Genomic DNA, 19,169 nt, shown 5'->3' with positions numbered 1-19,169 from the left:
AAATTAATTTTAAGATAACAATGGAGTTTAGAGTGAAAACAGTATTTCTGTAAAATACAAATCACTAAAGTTGTACATAATAGTGGAGTTTAAACAAAAGAAAACAATAGAAATAGCATAAAATTGTACAATTTAGCATCTCACTGTTTCACATATGGTGTTTGCACTGTTCTATTTAACTGTTTTACCCACCTCAAACTGCTTATCCCCCCCTAAACTTCTTTATAAAAAATTTTAGCCCCCCCCTCTTGCCACTCTGAAATAGCCTTGACCCCCCCTTCTTTTTTTCCCTCCCCCCCCCCTCTACATAAATAATGACCGGTCCCTAAGAACGTCTAATTTTCGAGCCCGAGGTTGAATTGAGACCAAACGTCCTATTTTTATCCATGATTTGAACCTAAAACGTTCTTTTAGTACTAAACATGTTCTCAAGTTATACAAATTTTTTAAAGTTGTTTGATACACGTTAGGGAAATTTTTTAGAACGATAGAAATTCATGTTGTTTAATACTGTGACAAAATTGCATTCAAGCATTTTGGGTTCAATTACAAACTGCGTATTCACTGAAATATAACATTTTGTTTATTTTTTTAGAAAAGAGCAGTTGAGTACGGTATTTAGGGCTTGTTGGAAAAACGAACAGACTGAAAATAATAATATTCTCAGCTTGGGTATGTTCTTAGCATATTCTGGAAATTTTGGCCAACCTTAGCCTCAAAGTTCGTATAATAAAGGTTCTTATAAAGAAGGAGTGTAGTAATACTGCACACAGTTTGCCTATCGATCCCAACATATTTTACTGCCTAAAGAAAATATCACTTTTCGCAAAGTTTAATAGTTTATTATTTCCTGCCATTTTACACACTGAAATTCACGTTGAATTTTCTGTTCACTCTTAACAGGCGTCCCAGGTGCTCTTCTACTGCTTCCTGGACATTGCCTGGGCTGGCTAACTTCGATCTGTAGAGGAACAAAAATAACGTACATTGCGTCATTACAGGATATAAACATAACGCAATTAAAGAGAATTCAAAAATTCGCTGTAAATGTTGCCGGCCGAGGAAGAGAGATTGCGATCTACTCGCTCAGAGACAAAACCAAGGAATCCAATATGGCGGACAAAACGAAACTCGTGCGTTTTTGTTTTCTTCCCCAAGACATAAGCGACTTTCACAATTTGCTTAGCGGGTAAGGGTGGTGTCAATGTATTCTTGTCTTCTTATCCTCAACATAAAACGTTAATTTCACACATGCAGGTAAGAGTGCTTAAAATAGAAAAATTCAGGCCACCCTTTAACCCCTTCATGCAGAACTCTACTTAAATATTGGTCAAAAATCGAGCAGTGAAGCCGTTTTGTTCCGTTTTTTTGTACTCAATTTGTTACTGTTGTCACCACGACAAGTGCCATTTTTGTACCATTCTCGCATTCTGTCGTGTTACTTTGAACAATTTTGCCTTCAGTCCCCGTTCAAATATGGTCATAAAAACAAGTGTGCGTTTTCTGTAATAGCTGTAAACTGACAACTGACTAAAATGATTAAAACGACACATGAAGGTGCTGCAAGCGGCTTTGTTGACAGAACACTCAGCAGCCTTTCACAATAAATATTGAGAAGAAAGTTGAAAACGTACTTCGAAAAACTCTTCAAAAAACTGCGGTGTTTATTAAGACCAAACTTTATCAACTATAAAAGATATCTTGCTAAACGGCATTAAAAACCAGAAATTAAACTCACTGCAAACAGTTTTCCGGATGTTGTCCAGTTGTTCATTTAGCTTCTCCAAACTCTCAGCATTCACAACTCTGTCAGGACTGCCCGCGATTGTCTCAAGTTCGTCTTGTTTAATTTTCCTCCCAATCCCAACGACAACTCGGTGGACGCCTTTTTCCTGGAGAAAATGTAGCAGTTTCCATGAGCTCCTAAGAAGAACTGTTTATATTTAAATGCGGCGGTGCAAGATTTAGTACAAGAAAAACCATTGTAGTTAGCGGTACTATAATTAACAATTCAAAATCATTTATCTCGGAAACCAAGAAAGCTTTTCTTTCCGAATGTTTTGCAAATGAAAGCTCAAAAAAAGTTCTAACAAGTAATTGAAAAAAAAGAGAATTGGAGTTTTCAAGCAAAATTGACCAATACTGATACCTTCATAAGCAATTTCAAAAGGAAAGCCAAATCCAAAACAGTTCTGAAAGTCTGGTTTTCCAGTTTCAGGCTTTCTTTTCGCAGTTGAACTCGGCTTGTGTACAGAACTGCGCTGGTCTTTCATGTACAAAACCAAGAGCTGTTTGAATTGTATAGAATTTTACAAAGCTGTTATTCAGAAGAAGAAGAAGAAGAAGAAGAAGAAGAAGAAGAAGAAGAAGAAGAAGAAGAAGAAGAAGAGAAGAAGAAGAAGGAAGAAGAAGAAGGAGGAGGAGGAGGAGGAGGAGGAGGAGGAGGAGGAGGAGGAGGAGGAGGAGGAGAGTTTAGTAACGTAGAAAAAAGTTAAGGCAGTTTTGTTGAACATACCTCAAGTGGAGGAAGAACTTCACTGAAAGGTTTTGATTTGCTATGTTTGCCTCCGTCTGTGAAAACGATCATGACATTTGGAGCGTCGGGACGATCTCCATTTGCAGCAGTAAATACTTCGTTATTGACAACCGCCAGTGCTTTATCAGGGCGTGTGGGCTTTCCTAGTTTCTCTTTAGCTTTCATTTTGTCAATGAGATTATTTAATCCTTCTTGATTATGGAACCTCGGGTCGTCCAAGCTTGCGCGGACGTTTGCTTTGGCAGCGAAGGAAACAATTGCAATATGGGTTTTATCAGGACCGACGTCATATTTGGATATGAGAGTCCTCACTGATTCCAACATGGAGGCAAAGTTCTTAGCTCCAAGACTCTTTGTCTTGTCAATTACAATGCATAGATCCAATGGGGGCTCTACGCAAGCTGTGAAATTTAGAAGTTAAAAGAGCTGTTTAGCACAATAAACAAAATCCACAAAGAAGAACGAAAGAATGAATAGTGAATCCTCTTCAACACTTGTTATGTCATCGATTGGTTACGTTGATAGGTAAAACCTAAAATAAGCCCATTCCGTGTTGGGTTTTCAGAAAAGGTCAAATAAAAAATGTAGACCTTCGATACGATTTCACTTCGGTAACCACACAAAAACGATACTCTGTCATGCCATTAAAACCATTTTTAAGGTTGGATATTGATGATAAAAAGATTGGCAATTCGTTAAAGGGAAAAAAAACTTACGGCAAGCCTGAGTGTTACATGTTTGTGACTGCTTGGCAGGCCCAAGTCCCTGTTCCTTACAAGTTTTTCCATCGCCCTCCGGTTTCGGTTTGGTGCAAGTTCGTGTCTGCCATTTGACACCACCTCCGCAAGTTGCTGAACATTTCGACCATTCGCTCCATCCAGTATAACCTCCATCAATTCCTGCAGGAAATGCAATGGATCTTTTAGAGTCTTACTAACAATAGCCGGATTTGCTTAAATTGAGCATTGGTAAAAGCTAGTTAACACAAGCCGTCATGAAAATGCTCCGAAAAGAAACCAACTTACCGCAAGGCTGATTGTTACATTGTCTCGACTGCTTGGCAGGCCCAAGTCCCTGCTCCTTACAAGTTTTTCCATCACCCTCTGGTTTCGGTTTGGTGCAAGTTCGTGACTGCCATTGGACACCACCTCCGCAAGTTGCTGAACATTTCGACCATTCGCTCCATTCAGTGTAACCTCCATCAATACCTGCAGGAAATGCAATGGATCTTTTAGAGTCTACCGGTAATTATCAATGGACTGATATACTTAGGTTGCGGATTGGGCAAGACTTGTTAAGAAAGTTTTTAGTAGTTTTTTCGTCCATTGTACACACTGTAAGTCTCAGTGAGCACAGCAATTAAATTTTCCTTTCTCCCCTTCAAACATGTCAAAATATGGGCTGTCCAAACTGCTGACTGAAAGGGATCCTTGTTTAAAAAGCGCTGGACCCCGAACTGATAAACAAGGGTTTCAAATACAAATCGAGTCTTAACAGCCGTGTTTTAAAAAAGCGCCTATGTTGAATAAAAAAAACAAATGCGGTAAACATGTTCACTTTGATAATAACAATGATTAATTAAACTAACAGATGATGCAGCCTTATGTGTTTCAAATTTAAAGGGAATATGACTCATTAATGACGAAAAGCGAAAGCTTACCGCAAGGCTGAGTGTTGCATGTTTGCGACTGCTTGGCAGGCCCAAGTCCCTGTACCTCACAAGTTTTTCCATCACCCTCTGGTTTCGGTTTGGTGCAATTTCGTGACTGCCATTGGACACCACCTCCGCAAGTTGCTGAACATGTCGTCCATGCAGTCCATTCAGTATATCCTCCATCAATACCTGAAGAAGACCCGGATTTGACGCGTTGAAAGAAAAGGAAAAGGGTCAAATATGACGCTATGTAGCTTATGTCTTCTCGTAGGTTATATTATTTATTTCCAAGAAAGCAACATAGGCTGCAGAACTTTTTGAAAGAAAGTGTATATGTAGACTAGGAAACAGTTTTTGAAAGAATGTGTATGGTAGTAAGCATTCCTAGTCATTCCTAAACATCATGTTATAATGATATCGCTGAAGAAACTGCATCCTATTTAATTCTGACAGGCATGAGTACTGTACAGACTTATGTCTCGAATTAATAACAACATCACAGCACTATTTCTGCCGTTGTCCCAATTTTGTTTTTCGGAAAACAATCAGTCTGAGACACATGGTAAAACAAACATGAAATCCAGGCCTGGTTAGGGTGGCCCACAATCAGAATGCGGGAGACCACTCCAGACACACTTTGCCTTACATATATGAACACAAGGGAATGTTAATGTGTTTAAAGGAACTGTGTCACGGGATTTACCCAAATTAAGGTATGGGAAATGGCCATCAGATTTGGTGAAATATAAAAATCACCGCTTAAAGCAGTGAAGGGACATTTTAAAAGCACAGCAAATACAAAAGAAGGTACGCATGGCCAAAAGTGAAGAAGATTGAAACGGATTGCGATAGCGGTTTTTGCAATACTGTTGGGCTGAAAAGTTAATCTCGCTTGCCTTAACATTAAACAATAACGCCCAGGAGACACATTTGGTTGTAACAATGCTATGGTTAGATCCATAGAAGAAATTTCTAAGCAAACATTAGGTCTCATACCGAGTGGGCTTTTGCATAACTTAACAAAATAGTTCTTACTAGAACTTGGCAGTTTAGGTGCGATGAAGAGTAATTTTCCCAAACGTTTAAGTACTCTGCACAATTTTCTTTCGTATAAGCTATACGTTTTATCGTAAGTAAATAGAATATGTTGTTTGTTTGTTTTATCTCGAAGAAATTGTATTGTTATTGCTAAATTATCTTATGTGTGAATCGATAACAATACAAGAACTTGACTTTATTTTGTTCGTGTGACACTTAAAATCCATGATCAGAGATCTTCAAAGTCTTCAAAAATAAGAAAAAACCTGTACATATTAACGTCGATTAAAGACGGATGAACATACAAAGGAAGCTGTTTTATGAGCTTTACAGTCTATAAGAATATGTCTCATACACGACGAGAAGCAAAAGCTTACCGCAAGGCTGAGTGTTACATGTTTGCGACTGCTTGGCAGGCCCAAGTCCCTGTTCCTTACAAGTTTTCCCATTATTCTCTGGTTTCGGGTTGGTGCAATTTCGTGACTGCCATTGGACACCACCTCCGCAAGTTGCTGAACATGTCGACCATTCACTCCATTCAGTATAACCTCCATCAATTCCTGTAGAAAAAGCCGGCATTAAAGCTATGAGAGTCTTTTTACAGTGATGCCTGGATTTGACTGGATATACTTAATTTTCGCGTTTTTTAAAAATTACCTGAACATATTTTTAAAGCTTTAAACGTTTTTTTAGCCAAATCGCGAATTTTAAGTCCCGCGAAATTTCCGCTTTGCACTTTCGCGAAATTAAGCTCCCGCAAATAAAAGTTACCATAAGGTAGTTAGGGTGCTGATTGTGGAAAACTGGAAGTAAGCCGACACTAAATTGATACATGGGTAGGATTAACGCACAGAATACAGTGTCAGAGTCGAACAAACTTTTCTTTGCGCAATAAAGCAAGGAAAGCTGTGAAAATTACGCCAAAAGTACTTTCTCACTTATAAGGCACTTTCGCTATTAAAGCTACAATTTTATCTCATGAAGCCAAAAAAAACTCACTGCAGGTAGTTTCCCGGATGTTGTCCAGTTGTTCATCTAGCTTCTCAAAACTCTCAGCATTTACAACTCTATCAGGACTGCCCGCGATTATCTCAAGTTCCGCTTGTTCAATTTTCCTCCCAATCCCAACGGCAACTCGGTGGACGCCTTTTTTCTGAAATGAAATGCAATATGAAATGTTACAAAGCTGTTCAGTTCGGACTTTTAAACCAAGGAAAATGTTCTTGTAACTTACAGAGCAACTATGAAAACAAGAACAAACTCTCTTATAACAACAACAAGAACAACAACATGTACGTACAGTTAACAGACTTCTGTTTATATCACAGCTGTTGAAACAATCTTAAATTAAGATGCATCCGTGAGATTTGGTTTACCATGTCATTTCATGTTACTTCATGTCATGTCGTGTAACTTCACGTCACGTCACGTCGTGGCATGTCATACCATGTCATATCATGTAATGTCATGTAAAGTCATGTCACAACAAGTCACGTTACACCACGCCAACATCATGTCTGTTTAAGTTGCATCAAACAACATAGTTGTAGTTAATATATATTAGAAGAGATTATTTTGTGGTATATTTACGATTAATAATTCAAATAGCTCCATGCCCCGGTTGCTCAATGGGTGGATAACGGTATCGGCCCGACGAATCACTGCCCAATGGACAGTGTAGTTTGTTTTGTTGACACTTTATCAACTAGATAGCGATTTCTCGGCTGAGTAACGTTATCCACCCTTTCAACAACTGGGCCCGAAACATTGACGTTTTTTTACGTTTTTGTGTTTCAAGCAGTTTTATTTACTGGGCTTTGTATCAGAAAAAAAGAAAATTAAGGCAATTATTTAGACATACCTTAAGTGGAGGAAGAACTTCACTGTAAGGCTTTGAGTTCTCGTGTTTGCCTCCGTCTGTGAAAACGATCATGACATTTGGGGACTCAGGGCGATCTCCATTTTTAGCAGTAAATACTTCATTGTTGACAACCTCCAGTGCAATATCAGTGCGTGTAGGATTTCCTAGTTTGTCGTTAGCTTCCATTTCGTCAATGAGATTGTTTAATCCTTCTTTATTGTGGAACCTGGAGTCGTCCAAGCTTGCGCGAACTGTTGCGTCACCAGCGAAGGTAACGATTGAAATATGGGTTTTATCAGGACCGACATTATATTTGGATATGAGAGTCCTCACTGATTCCAACATGGTATTATAGTTGCTAGCCCCAACACTCTCTGTCCTGTCAATCACGATGCATATATCCAATGGCGGGTCCTCACAACTCGACGCAGCTTTGAAAATAAGAAATTGACAGAGCTGTTCGTTGTATGAACCTTATTTCACCACGATTATCTTAGTATAGCGTTTTCAGGGCCACCTTAAATTTTTGAAAATTTAGGTGGCTCTAAAACCGCTCCAGGAAATTCTTTTAACTTTGCAAAAAGTTGTATCCTAGCTAAATTTAAAGGTGCTTATAAGTTATACTGTTGCTATGGTAACCGGTGATTTCAAGAAATAACCAAAATTTGTTTGCCAATGTTTGGGCATTTGTTTGATAAAATTTTTGTAGCAGCAACTGATAATCTTTTGTGGTGTACTGACCTATCAAAGTATAAAGAGCTGAAAAGTGCTGAAAGTGCTTAACCGTCTACTCAAACAACAGAGTGTTTCTGTTGAGATCCCATGATAGATTTTTTTAGCACATAACTTTTCTTTTGTAATAGAAGGTTTATTGTGAACCGGATTAAATTAACCGAAGACTCTTCGGGCGAAAAATTAATTAAAATAGTTTTGGCATGTAAAGACGCACAATCCAACTGTGTTGTAAGACAGAAAAGGAAGAATTTGGACCTTTTAGCTAGCAATGGTAGTCACTCAAAGACACAGATCACGTTTTGCGCTGTGATAAGAAGTGTTTATAACAGTCAGGTTTGTTTCAATTTCAAATTGTCCTTTTCATTATCACTCACCTTGAAATGATGCCAGAAACACAGCAAACGTGCACAGCCACGGGACACTTAACATAGTTATGCGCTTGCTCCTGGAAAATTGAAAATAGCTAATGAGCTTTGCGGTACCTAGACTGGCCTTAGCAGCTGCGGTGTCACAGTGGATTCGGATTCTTTTTTCTTTTTTTTATTCTGCATATAGCTTCTATTCAGTATGATTTATTCATCCTTTAACATGTTTATTCTGCATACTTTCGATATTCATATTCTATTATTTTTAGTAATTTATGTGTCTTGTTTGTTTTTTTGAACGTGTCAGTGACCAACACGACAGCATATGCTTCTTTGGTCACTGAGCACATTTTATTTTGGCTCTATGTATTGTTATATTTTTCTTATTTTAATTAATGTATTTTCTGTAAATAGTGTGTTACATTGTTTAATTGTTGTAAATAGTGTGAAATAATAAAAATCTGAAATCTGAATCTTTTTGGGTAAATGTTGTCATGAATCTGTTATAGTTTTTGCCTAACCTTCAACGAAACAAAGACGACTATTTTATGCAAATCTTCAGTGCATTTCTGATTGACCTTGCTCCCAACTTTGTATGAACGCGTTGTTTATTTCTTTACGTGCAGTCCTACAAGAGATCTCGACGCCTAAAACTATTGACATTCTGTCGTCGACACCCAAGAAAGACCAAAATCTGTACTCCGTTCCAGCTTTCATATGGTAGTGACCGCTTTAGTTTGGCGTGGTAGGAACACTGAACCATGAGATTCCACGTCATTATGGCATTCTGTCCACTTCAAAAAGGCGGGAATTCAATAAAGAGAAGCGTAATAGATGAACTATTGTTTTGCAGCGTCTTACAAAACGAGAAATTTCTTACTCTGTGCAAACAAAATATTCAAACTTGACTATAGAATCCTCAGCACTGACGTGCTACATTTTCTGTGCAAAAAATAATCTGAGATTGCGCCGGCATATCTGTCGCTACGCTGTCAATCAAAAGAAACAAAAGGAAAAGAAGGATCCCGAAGTGGACAAAGATTGTCTTGGCCTAATGTAAAAGATATATATGGACAAAAACATCACAAAGCTCTGCAGTGTTTATTCCGGGGTTTGTCTTTTAAAAAAAGTTATATCGCCCTCCTGGATGTAAACTATTTTCAAGCCATGATTATTAATTATTACACCGCCTTTATGAAACATCTGGGTGAAAAGGCAAAATTTCGAAATAATTGTTGACCTTAGGATGTGAAACTCGGGGAATGACTGAGTCTTATTAATTATGGCCCTATTCTCCCAGAGCACTAGGATGTAAGTCATTGTTCACTATTTTAAGATTTGCATTCCGTATAAAGGTGAAACCCTTGCAAAAAGGAAGAAGGCAGTTTTGCAGGTACCAACAGTAAATCGTACTTTCAGGCAAGAGTTTTAAAGAATTGAAAAAAACGAGGCAGGATTCTTAAACTATCGTAAGCCACAGGATCAAAGTCTTTTTATATGCAAATAACTGCTTTGAAAGATTTTAGGAACAATAGCGGCAAAAATGCTTTCAATTGAAAATCACTGTAAAATCTTCTTTTGTCGGAAACTTATGTGCTTAATACCTGACGTAAATTAATTAAGGAGAAAAGAACGAATAAGCCGACTACACAAAAGGTACAAGCAGTAACTTGGGTTAATGAATTGTTCCCTCGAGTAAGAAAGCATTTTACTAACGATTAATAAAAGGAACGCTGCATTATGGTAAGCAAAACATCGCTGTTCGCGATAAAAATGATTATAAACTGCATATTACTATGTTTTATCGTTCATGAGTAAACGAAAGAACAAGTGTAATGGATTATTGTACACTCTGGTGGGGCTACTGAAAATAGCGGCGGCAATTTTTTGCAGATAACATTTGACAATGAAAAGCCTATAACATATTAATACCATTATTATACATTAGAATTACTTTGAAACATGTGATTGGTCGAGAGCATTCAGTCAATATACAGTAGCATGTGAACTTAACATGATAACCCAATATGTCGAGTTCAAAGTCCGCCTAGTTTCCAAGCCCCTCGTCTGTGTAGTCCTGTCAAACTTTTGAAAATATGGCTGAGCAATTCGCCTCCATTTCCGAAGAGGAAGTTTTGATCGAGAATAAAGATTCTAAAAACACCAAGAGAACAACAAAAAATTGTAAAAATCCTGAATGATTATTTGAGGGAGAAGAACCTGGAGGAACCACAAGATAAAACCGCCTTGGCTAATGTTCTGACGAAGTTTACGCCAGCGCTAGAAAAAGTGATGGCAAATTGTTTGAAAACGTATAATAAAACAATTATTGAATTCGGTTTTCGCATGATATCGTGAATTATCAAAACCTCGTGTCTGAGTTATCTGCCTCAGCCTTCGGCTTCGGCAGACAACACAGACCTCGGTTTTGATAATTCACGATATCATGCTCAACCTCATCCAATAATTGCTTAATATCTACACAAATGTTTTTGCTGGACCCTGTCACTTTCAATTGCAAGGGTTCAGTGAAACTATCGTTTTCATAAAAGTGTATGCTCAGTCTATATGTTTCCTTTGCCATTTTCTACTAAGCTAGAACACTCAGTGGTAGGATTATAAACTAAGTCAAAGATTGTTTTGATAAGAAAGTAAATGAGATTTGCGCCGTGATAGAACAATCAACTGAGCCACATATAGCTCACACTGTTCAAGACTTCTTTAATTTACTCTGCCCACGTAAAAAAGGGGATACGAACAGGTTGAGAATGTTTCGATAAGGACAAGTAAGTGATAAGAACAAGCCACAGCCGAGTGGATGGCGTGCCAGTTTAAGACATTCTGCCCACGTCAAAAAATAGGATACGAGCAGGTTCAGCTGGAGACTCTGATCTCCATGTCAAGGCTTCTGCAAATCTCATGCTTGCAAGGCTTGACACAGACGAACCTATATGCATAAATACTGACTGCTATTACTGTGTGTTAGCCAATGGACACACCTTTAAACTTAAGCTATCTTAACATTCATTTCAGTTTTCGGTTACTTACAGAGGTTTGTCCAACTCCAAGTCTGTCTCCAGGTAGATCTCTTTAGTTGATCGCGATCAAAGGTGAATCACACCTTACATAACTGTGGAATAGACAATATTGTTCAACTTCAATTTAACTGGAGATGTAAAGCACTCATTTGACGTAACAGTAATGTGATTGGTACACCTTTGTGAAAGAAAACTGGCGCCAAATATCATAGCCAATAGGAAAACTCCTTTTCTATTCTCAGTGGCCTCACCCAGGTTCGCAGATAAACCATTGCACTTACTTGATCTTCAAAAACTCGTGAACGGTGCCAGTCTTGATTACTAGTAATAGGACCAAATAATAAGCCATTTATTTTACTCGCGATCAGCAAAATTTTTGTTGATAACAATGTCCATTTTAATTGTCTAATTTGTTTGATTACATTAACTTATATTAAGTCATCATCAGGGTTGAGCAAAAATTGAATCCACCGGTCGAAGGATGAGATCGCGTAAATGGCGGGCGAGTTAAAAGTCAATAAAAGAATTTGACAGTTCAACAATTCGTAATTTCTCATGGTCTCACCGATGTAATTAGCACCACAAAACATTCTCCTTTGTGAGTGCTTATTTGTTTATCGCCAGTAAAGTGCTATTTTCCTCGAGAGATTTGGTCATATGAAACTTAATTTACTAATTTACTGTTTGTAGCCTTTGTGAGTCGGCATTCGTTCTTTTCTCCTTAATTAGTTATTGCCAGGTATTGAGCTCAAACGTCCCCGAAAAAAAAAAGATTTTTAATTCCGCGCATTCTTTCCTGTTATTGTTCTTTACTTTGAAAGCTGTGATTTGCGTTCGCTTCTTCATGTCCTAAGCTTATCAATTTATACACTGTCATCGTAACTGTTTGCGTTCCTTAAAATTCTTTTAAAAGGATGAGTGAGTCCCGGTAATATTTTTAATGTTTGCACTGCTTTCAGGCGGTGGTTTAACAGCAAGAGCAAAGTTTTGTTTAATTCAAGTCATAGCTTTCAAAGCAAAGAGGAACAATCCCAGGAACAATAGCGGGAGAGAGTGCTCTGAATTACAAATCGTCTTTTGTCGGGAATGTATGTGCTCAATACCTGGCAAAAACTAATTAAGGAGAAAAGAACGTATGCCGACCCACAAACGCTACAAACAGTAAATCCCTCGAGGAAAATAGCACTTTACTGCCTATAAACAAAACGAACACACACAAAGGAGAATGTTTTTGTGGTGCTAATCACATCGGTGAGACCATGAGAGATTTAAAAGTATGAGTGCTTTACATTTCCAATTAAATCGAAGTTGAACATTATTGACCGTTTCATAGTTTTGTATGCTTAATGACAAAGGCTTGATCCCTGAGTATCATCACCTTTGATCGCGATATACTAAAGAAAACTGTCCTGACACATACTTAGAGTTGGACAAAATTCTGTAAGTAACCGAAAACTGAAGTGAATTTTAGTATAGCTTAAAGTTTAAAGGTGTTAGCATGGTATGTCCATTGGATAATACACAGTAATAACAATCAGCATTCATGAATACAGGTTCATCAATAAAAACAAATTCGAATTAAGAAGTTGACACTGGCTAAAAATATTGTTTTTGGACGTTTCGGCCACTACTGTTTCCGTCTTCAGCAAGAAAAAAAATGCAAATGTTCAACGGCGTCCTGTTAAAATATGTAACGAATGTGTGATAAAAAACTAAATGAACTTTCCGAGTGCAACAAAAGTCTCTAGAGCATTCTTAATGATTCTATGAATTCTTAATGCTATTGTAAACGTTTGGTAGCGCTATGTGTTCGTTTATAGCGTTCCTATCTCGCACAGAATGCCAAGCTTCAAGAATATTGTCCACACCGTTGACCTGTCAACAATTTCGACGCTCTCCAAATCTATTTGATGGTCGTTAAGCATATGGTGTTTTGCCAACAAAGTCACAAGAAGAAACTCTGCAACATCTTGCCACGTCCACATGCGCGCGAAACCAACCTCAAGGAGAAGTGGGTCGTAATCATCTTTGATAGACCTCTTTCTACAAGCGAGAAATCAGCATTAAGCCTCAACTTCACTTCAACGCGCCCAATTAAATCACTGAGATGTGTTTTCAATAGGCAGTTGCACGGACTCCATAAAGCTGTTTAACTATATTTCCTTACATGGGTCCAGTAAAAATGAAAAAGATAATGTACTGTTCAGTTGCCTGTTAATTCTGAGGTAAAAAATTACGGGAGGCAATGGCCGTATTTATCTGGGAAGACGAGACTTTGGCCAAGAGAAGTTATGTCGCACAATTAGGATTTCCATTGCATTTTTTATTGTGTTCATTGCAGTCGAAAAGCGAGTGGGTAGAGTACTCGGCTTCATTTCTCGTCAATAAGAAAACCTGTTGTTCTGAACATTTTTACAGGTGTTCCGTACATACTGCATTATGTTATGCAAAGGGTTCTTTTACGGGCTGCTTACAGCCCTCTATTTTCTTGTATTTTTCTTTGATCGTTGAACGCGGGAAAATAATTTCTTGCTGAAAAATACAGAGGCCGTGAACAAAAATTGATAGACTATAGAACCATGTAATTGGTGTAATTTTTTATCACTACCGAAAAATTCGTTCTATTTTGTTGTTAAACCTATTTAATGTTCAACGTTAAATTTCTTTACTAACGAGGAATTTTGGTTTTCTCTTAACAAAGGACAAACACACCTGGCACATTTTAAGAGCGGTCACTCGTGAGGCAAAGAATCACAAGGGGATAATTTTCCATGAATAATACCTCGTTAAGCCTATTATCAAAAGTACTTTAGTACTAAGAAGTACTACCTACTGATACTATGGTTAATTGAGTTCTTACCACTGAACCAACTCATAGGTCTTTTTCACCTTTAAATATAAGACACTTGTGTACTTCCCGAAAGTTTTTTTCGAGGTGTGCTCCCGACTTCTTATATTTTTGTAATTGGGTGATAACTTATCTGTCACCTAATGTTAGAGCTGTTCGCCTAAACGTTAAACGCCGTTCGATTGAAATCACAGTGAATTTTCTAGCAAAGTTCAACAAGATATACATTTTTTTCGCTCTAACCAATTCTTATATTTTTCAATTTTCTTTTATCCAAATCGCCTATGTCGAGTTGAAATGCGCCCGGGATGCCTGTCCTTTGTTCAAAGAAAAGCCCAATTTTCTTGTTAGTAAAGAAATTTCACAACGAACATTGGAGGGATTAAACAGAATTGCTGGAAATTTTTGTTGATGGAAAATTACACCAATTCCATAGGTTGCAGTCAACTTTTGTCATTCTTTTTTTAAATGAAACTAAATAAAAAAATTACCACGCATTTCGTTTCGTTAGAGTGCTTTGCGTGATTTTGAACCCGAAAATTTCGCCGACAATTCAAAATCAGGACAATGTTTGCCCGGGTTTAATAAAATGGAGAAGAATGGTAACTGATTGCAGATCATAATGCAAACAACGTACAATTGTTGACTTTTGTTTCCACTGTCTTGCAGATTATTTAAAACTTCTTTTAATCACTGACACCAGGCAATGTCCGTTTACTGTTCAAAGGAAAGCTAAATTATCTCGTTAGCCAAGATATTGAACACGGACCAATACAGAAGACAATTCATTAAGCATCTTTGTTTTACTTGTTTCACTCAAAAATGACGAAAGGGCCCTCAAAAAATTAAATTAATTCTTTTATTTGTCTTGACTCAAGAGCCTTTGAGACAAGAAGATCCGAACCGAAAGTCGTGCTTCACCATTACACCAACACGTAACGGCTTGTGAAGGTAATTAATAAATACCCATCAACATTCACTTTATTGCCATATTTCACACTGTTTAGAACCTTATTTAAAAACGATGATGTTTCGCATAACTCCACTACCAACGCAAATTAACCACTGTAGTTGGAAACACCTACTAAATATGCAAATTACAAATTAAACTAGTAATACGTGACTCGCAGGGCCTCGCGAAGCTCTGGGTTATTGTTGCCTAGTAACGGACAAAATACAGCATACAGAATAGAAACAGAAACTGAACAACAACGAACTGCACGATTACAGAGACTTCGACAAAATACAGCAGACAGAATACAAACAGAAACTGAACAACAACGAACTGCACGATTACAGAGACTTTGACAAAATACAGCAGACAGAATACAAACAGAAACTGAACAACAACGAACTGCACGATTACAGAGACTTCGACAAAATACCGCGGACAGAATACAAACAGAAACTGAATAACAACGAACTACACGATTACAGTAGCCTGCGAATACAGCCGCCTCTCATACAACAATGAACAGTTTTCAACACCAGCAGTTTATAGCCTGAATAGGCGTTGAGGGAGTATTATGTGGAAATCAGTGTTATTTTAATCCGAAAAGAAAAACGATAAAAATGAAAGGCTCAGGATTCGAACCCACAAAAAAAAATAATAGTAAAAAAAAAAAAAAAAAAAAAAAAAAAAACCTATCCGGATTCGAACCCCCGCCCTCAGTCCCGAAGATCTGATTTCAAGCCAGCGCGTCACACCATTAGGCCACCAGCGCACGGCCGTGTGACGTCATTTCCGCCAGACACCAAGCTCACAAATATGACCGTAAACTCCACACGAGATTTCATCCCGCCTGAGCCCTTTGAGGGACAAAATTATACACCCCGCTACGCTCGGCCTTCGGCCTCGCTTCGCGAGGAACAATGAAAGACCGTTTGTTGTCATCAGCTCAACCGCTCAGACAATGTAAATTGTCAATGAATGAAAATTCAAACAATCTTCATGACTATGACACCGATTATATTTTGTATTTTGCACAGTCTTTTCTGTCTGATGAACGGCTTCGGGATTAGGCCTAGAATTTCACTTTTACCTTTCTTGAGTATACCGTGCTATCTGTTTTTACTTTTACGTTAAGATGAAATATAGACAATTATATATCATTAAACAGTACGACATGTCGCTGGTCCAAAAATGTACAAAGTTTTACAACGACGGGCTGAAACCATTGGAGATGGCCCGGTATGTCTTTTTCATTAGAATGAACATTTAGTCCCATAGAAATTTTTCCTGCCATGCAACATGGCCGCCATGCAAAATTTCACACCAGAATCAAATTTGCATCATTAGAAGGTGTTTGCCACTACAGTGGATAATTAGCGTATGTAGTGGAGTTATGCGAAACATCTCTAATAGATGACCTCGTTAGCCCAACGGAGTGAACACCAAACAAAAGACAACTGAAAAGAGGAGAAATGTCTTTGTTTTCACTTAAATAACTGGAAGAAAAGACAAATTATAACCAAGAACAAATACATATTTATGTTAATAACAACTCTTTATAAAAAGGCCGCATATGCGAAGGTCTTTTTAACAATTTTTATGTTAAGACACGTGCCTTCTCCATCTTGGTCATCAAGATCTGAAGTCAAACGGTAAGTATGAGTTCGAGAAACTCAATTCTGTTTTAAATCATTGATGTTCTGTGAGTTCATTTCTGTTTATTTGAAAACACAGTAAGTAAATAGGGGAAGATATTTCCCTCTTTTAGTGTAGGTAGATGATTTGGCACTTCATAAGTAGAGTCGCAGTGAGCTAATCCGTGCTAGAAATGAAAACGTAGAGCACTAGAAAAAGACCACAGAATCCATACGCCTTTGTACTCTGAAATCCTCCGAAATCCAGTAATCGGAATCCCAGCGGAATTCTAGAAGATTCTGGATTACCTTACGTGGGAAAGAATCAACCTCCTTGTTTGCCACCTAGATATACAGCCCAAGACAAAAGTAGTTGGGAATATTGTAAAAAATGCCCGATTACAAAGAGTTTTTAATTCCACTTAGTAAACACCATACGCCAACTGTTTTAGGAGCCTCGACACCCATCAATGTTGAAACCTCACTATATAATCTAGTGTGATTAAGGTTGCCAAAAGCTCAACAATGATGGCGAAGGGGTGGGGAACATACTGCTTACCATCCCAACACTTTTTTGACTCGCAGCTCGCCGCGGAATATTATAGGGGTTTTTCTGCCGCCAAAAGTGGAAGTTGATCCACATAACGCTTGCGATAACAAGACGACTAGAAACGGTATTGACACAGGGAACCACTAACTTACAGTTGAAGCTCTTTGCATCCTCGGCTCTCGTGGATCCAGTCTCATTTACCAAAACGAATATGGTGCATCGTGTAGTAACAGTTTTTGATGTATAAATACCTGAATGTTCAATCTATTTACCAAGAGTAAAATAGATTATTTTCAAGATCCTTCCGGCGTTACAAGTGAATAAAGAATGGACCCTCAAATTAAAAGTATAATGCTCACAATGGCCGTATTCATTTCGGAAGACGAATAAGCCTCAAGATGGCAGCAATAAATGACGAAAATCAGCCAGTTAAAAACTTAATGCATCAGTAAGATGCATGAGAATTCCCTACCAGGGGGAAAGGAACTAAGCAAGATGACTGATAAAACAAACGCATTGTTCGTACAAGACCTAAAAATGCGTCAAGACAAATAAATGTAAGATGCATTAAGTCATCTTGACAACAAAATCGTCAATCTATGCAATGTCTGTGCACTAGGCAGGGCTTGTGACAGATAACTCGACTTCTTCAATTCAGATCTTCAATTTCTATGTATTATTCTCATTCAATATTCAACAACTTACTGCTAATAGAACTAGCAAAGGTCTCTTTCACGCAACTTTTATTCATGAAAATTTTAAGACGACAATTTTATGCAAATAACATTTTCAATGAAAAGCCCAGCACATTGTAGTAATATTTTCGCTGTATCTTATTACTCCAGCGATCAATCAAAAGCCAAAACAATGCTGGTAATATGCTGACTTCACAAAGCTACGAATGGTATTATATGTTGGGCTTATGACTTAATCCGTGGAGGAAAAGGGCACTTTATTGTGATGAACCTGATGAACACTTTCAGCAGTCGCGATAAAATAAATGGCTTATTACTAAGTTCCGTTATCAGTAGTCAATAGCAATGGAGTGTTCCTATTGGCTATAGTAATTGGCGCCAGTTTTTTAACACAAAGGTTCACCAATCAAATCACTGCAATATTTGACAGTGAGTCAATTATGTAAAGTAAAAAGTGAATAAAATATCCTGTGAACGACGAGAGGGAGTTCAGTGTATACTCCTACGTATCACGATAATCTGTGTAAACAGACCAACCAATCCAGAGACACTCAGTGTGAAACGTGTAGATTTGGAGTTGACAAAATTCTGTAAGTAGCCGAAACTTAAAGTGAAATTTTATGATAGTTTAAAACTGTTCACCTGGTAATGGTATGGTATGTCCCTCGGCTAAGACATTAATGCAGTCTATTTATTCACACAGTTGGTCTGTGGAAAGCCTTGCATAAGATTCGCTGATGACTCGACATGGAGATTAGGGTCTTCAGCTCAACCTGCTCATATCCCATTTTTAGGCGCAGGCAGAATGGTTTAAAGTGGTGCGCGATCTATCCATGGCTTAGTTCAGTGTTCGTATCGCTAATTTGGCGCGCAAACCTCATTGCGACTCAATAGAAAATTTGATCCACGACAGGGAACATGGAAGAATATAGAAACATATCCTTTTTTTGATTCGTAGTAATTGCAAACCCTCTGACGTACAGATGCAGCAAAACTTATGAGTAGATTTAGTAACGTAACTCTGTTATGCGCATTTTATTGAAAATGTTATTTGCATAAAATTGCCGCCTTATTTTCGTAAGAAGGCTAGGTGACATATCCCAAACCAAAATTTATCTTATACCTTACGAGAAATTTTCCGGCCCTATGCCCACTTAGGGCTTTGGCCATAAGTCAAAGTTACGAGAAATTACCATCAATCCACAACCAAAGTTACCAAGAATGAAAATAGGGATTAACCTATTCTATGCGGAATGAAACAAG

At 37.9% G+C, this 19,169-nt stretch overlaps 1 protein-coding gene across 1 annotated transcript; it reads right to left on the bottom strand.

The window, feature by feature from the left end:
* Nucleotides 1-562: 562 nt before the first annotated feature.
* LOC144657130 (coadhesin-like) lies at nucleotides 563-17,436 on the bottom strand. Its single transcript, XM_078517438.1, has 12 exons — nucleotides 17,364-17,436; nucleotides 11,238-11,319; nucleotides 8,199-8,269; nucleotides 7,090-7,520; nucleotides 6,228-6,381; nucleotides 5,606-5,788; nucleotides 4,197-4,379; nucleotides 3,562-3,744; nucleotides 3,253-3,435; nucleotides 2,516-2,937; nucleotides 1,739-1,892; nucleotides 563-961 (listed from the first exon to the last, which is right to left on the bottom strand). The coding sequence occupies exons 3-12, from the start codon at nucleotides 8,251-8,253 to the stop codon at nucleotides 951-953; spliced, it is 1,959 nt and encodes a 652-aa protein (XP_078373564.1). The 5' UTR covers nucleotides 8,254-8,269; nucleotides 11,238-11,319; nucleotides 17,364-17,436; the 3' UTR covers nucleotides 563-950.
* Nucleotides 17,437-19,169: the final 1,733 nt, after the last annotated feature.

The sequence above is a fragment of the Oculina patagonica genome, chromosome 6, assembly GCF_052425735.1.
Source record: "Oculina patagonica isolate OP01 chromosome 6, crgOcupat, whole genome shotgun sequence".
Taxonomy (NCBI): domain Eukaryota; kingdom Metazoa; phylum Cnidaria; class Anthozoa; order Scleractinia; family Oculinidae; genus Oculina; species Oculina patagonica.
Note: the sequence above shows the minus strand (reverse complement) of the source record. Positions and strands in the feature narration are given on the sequence as shown.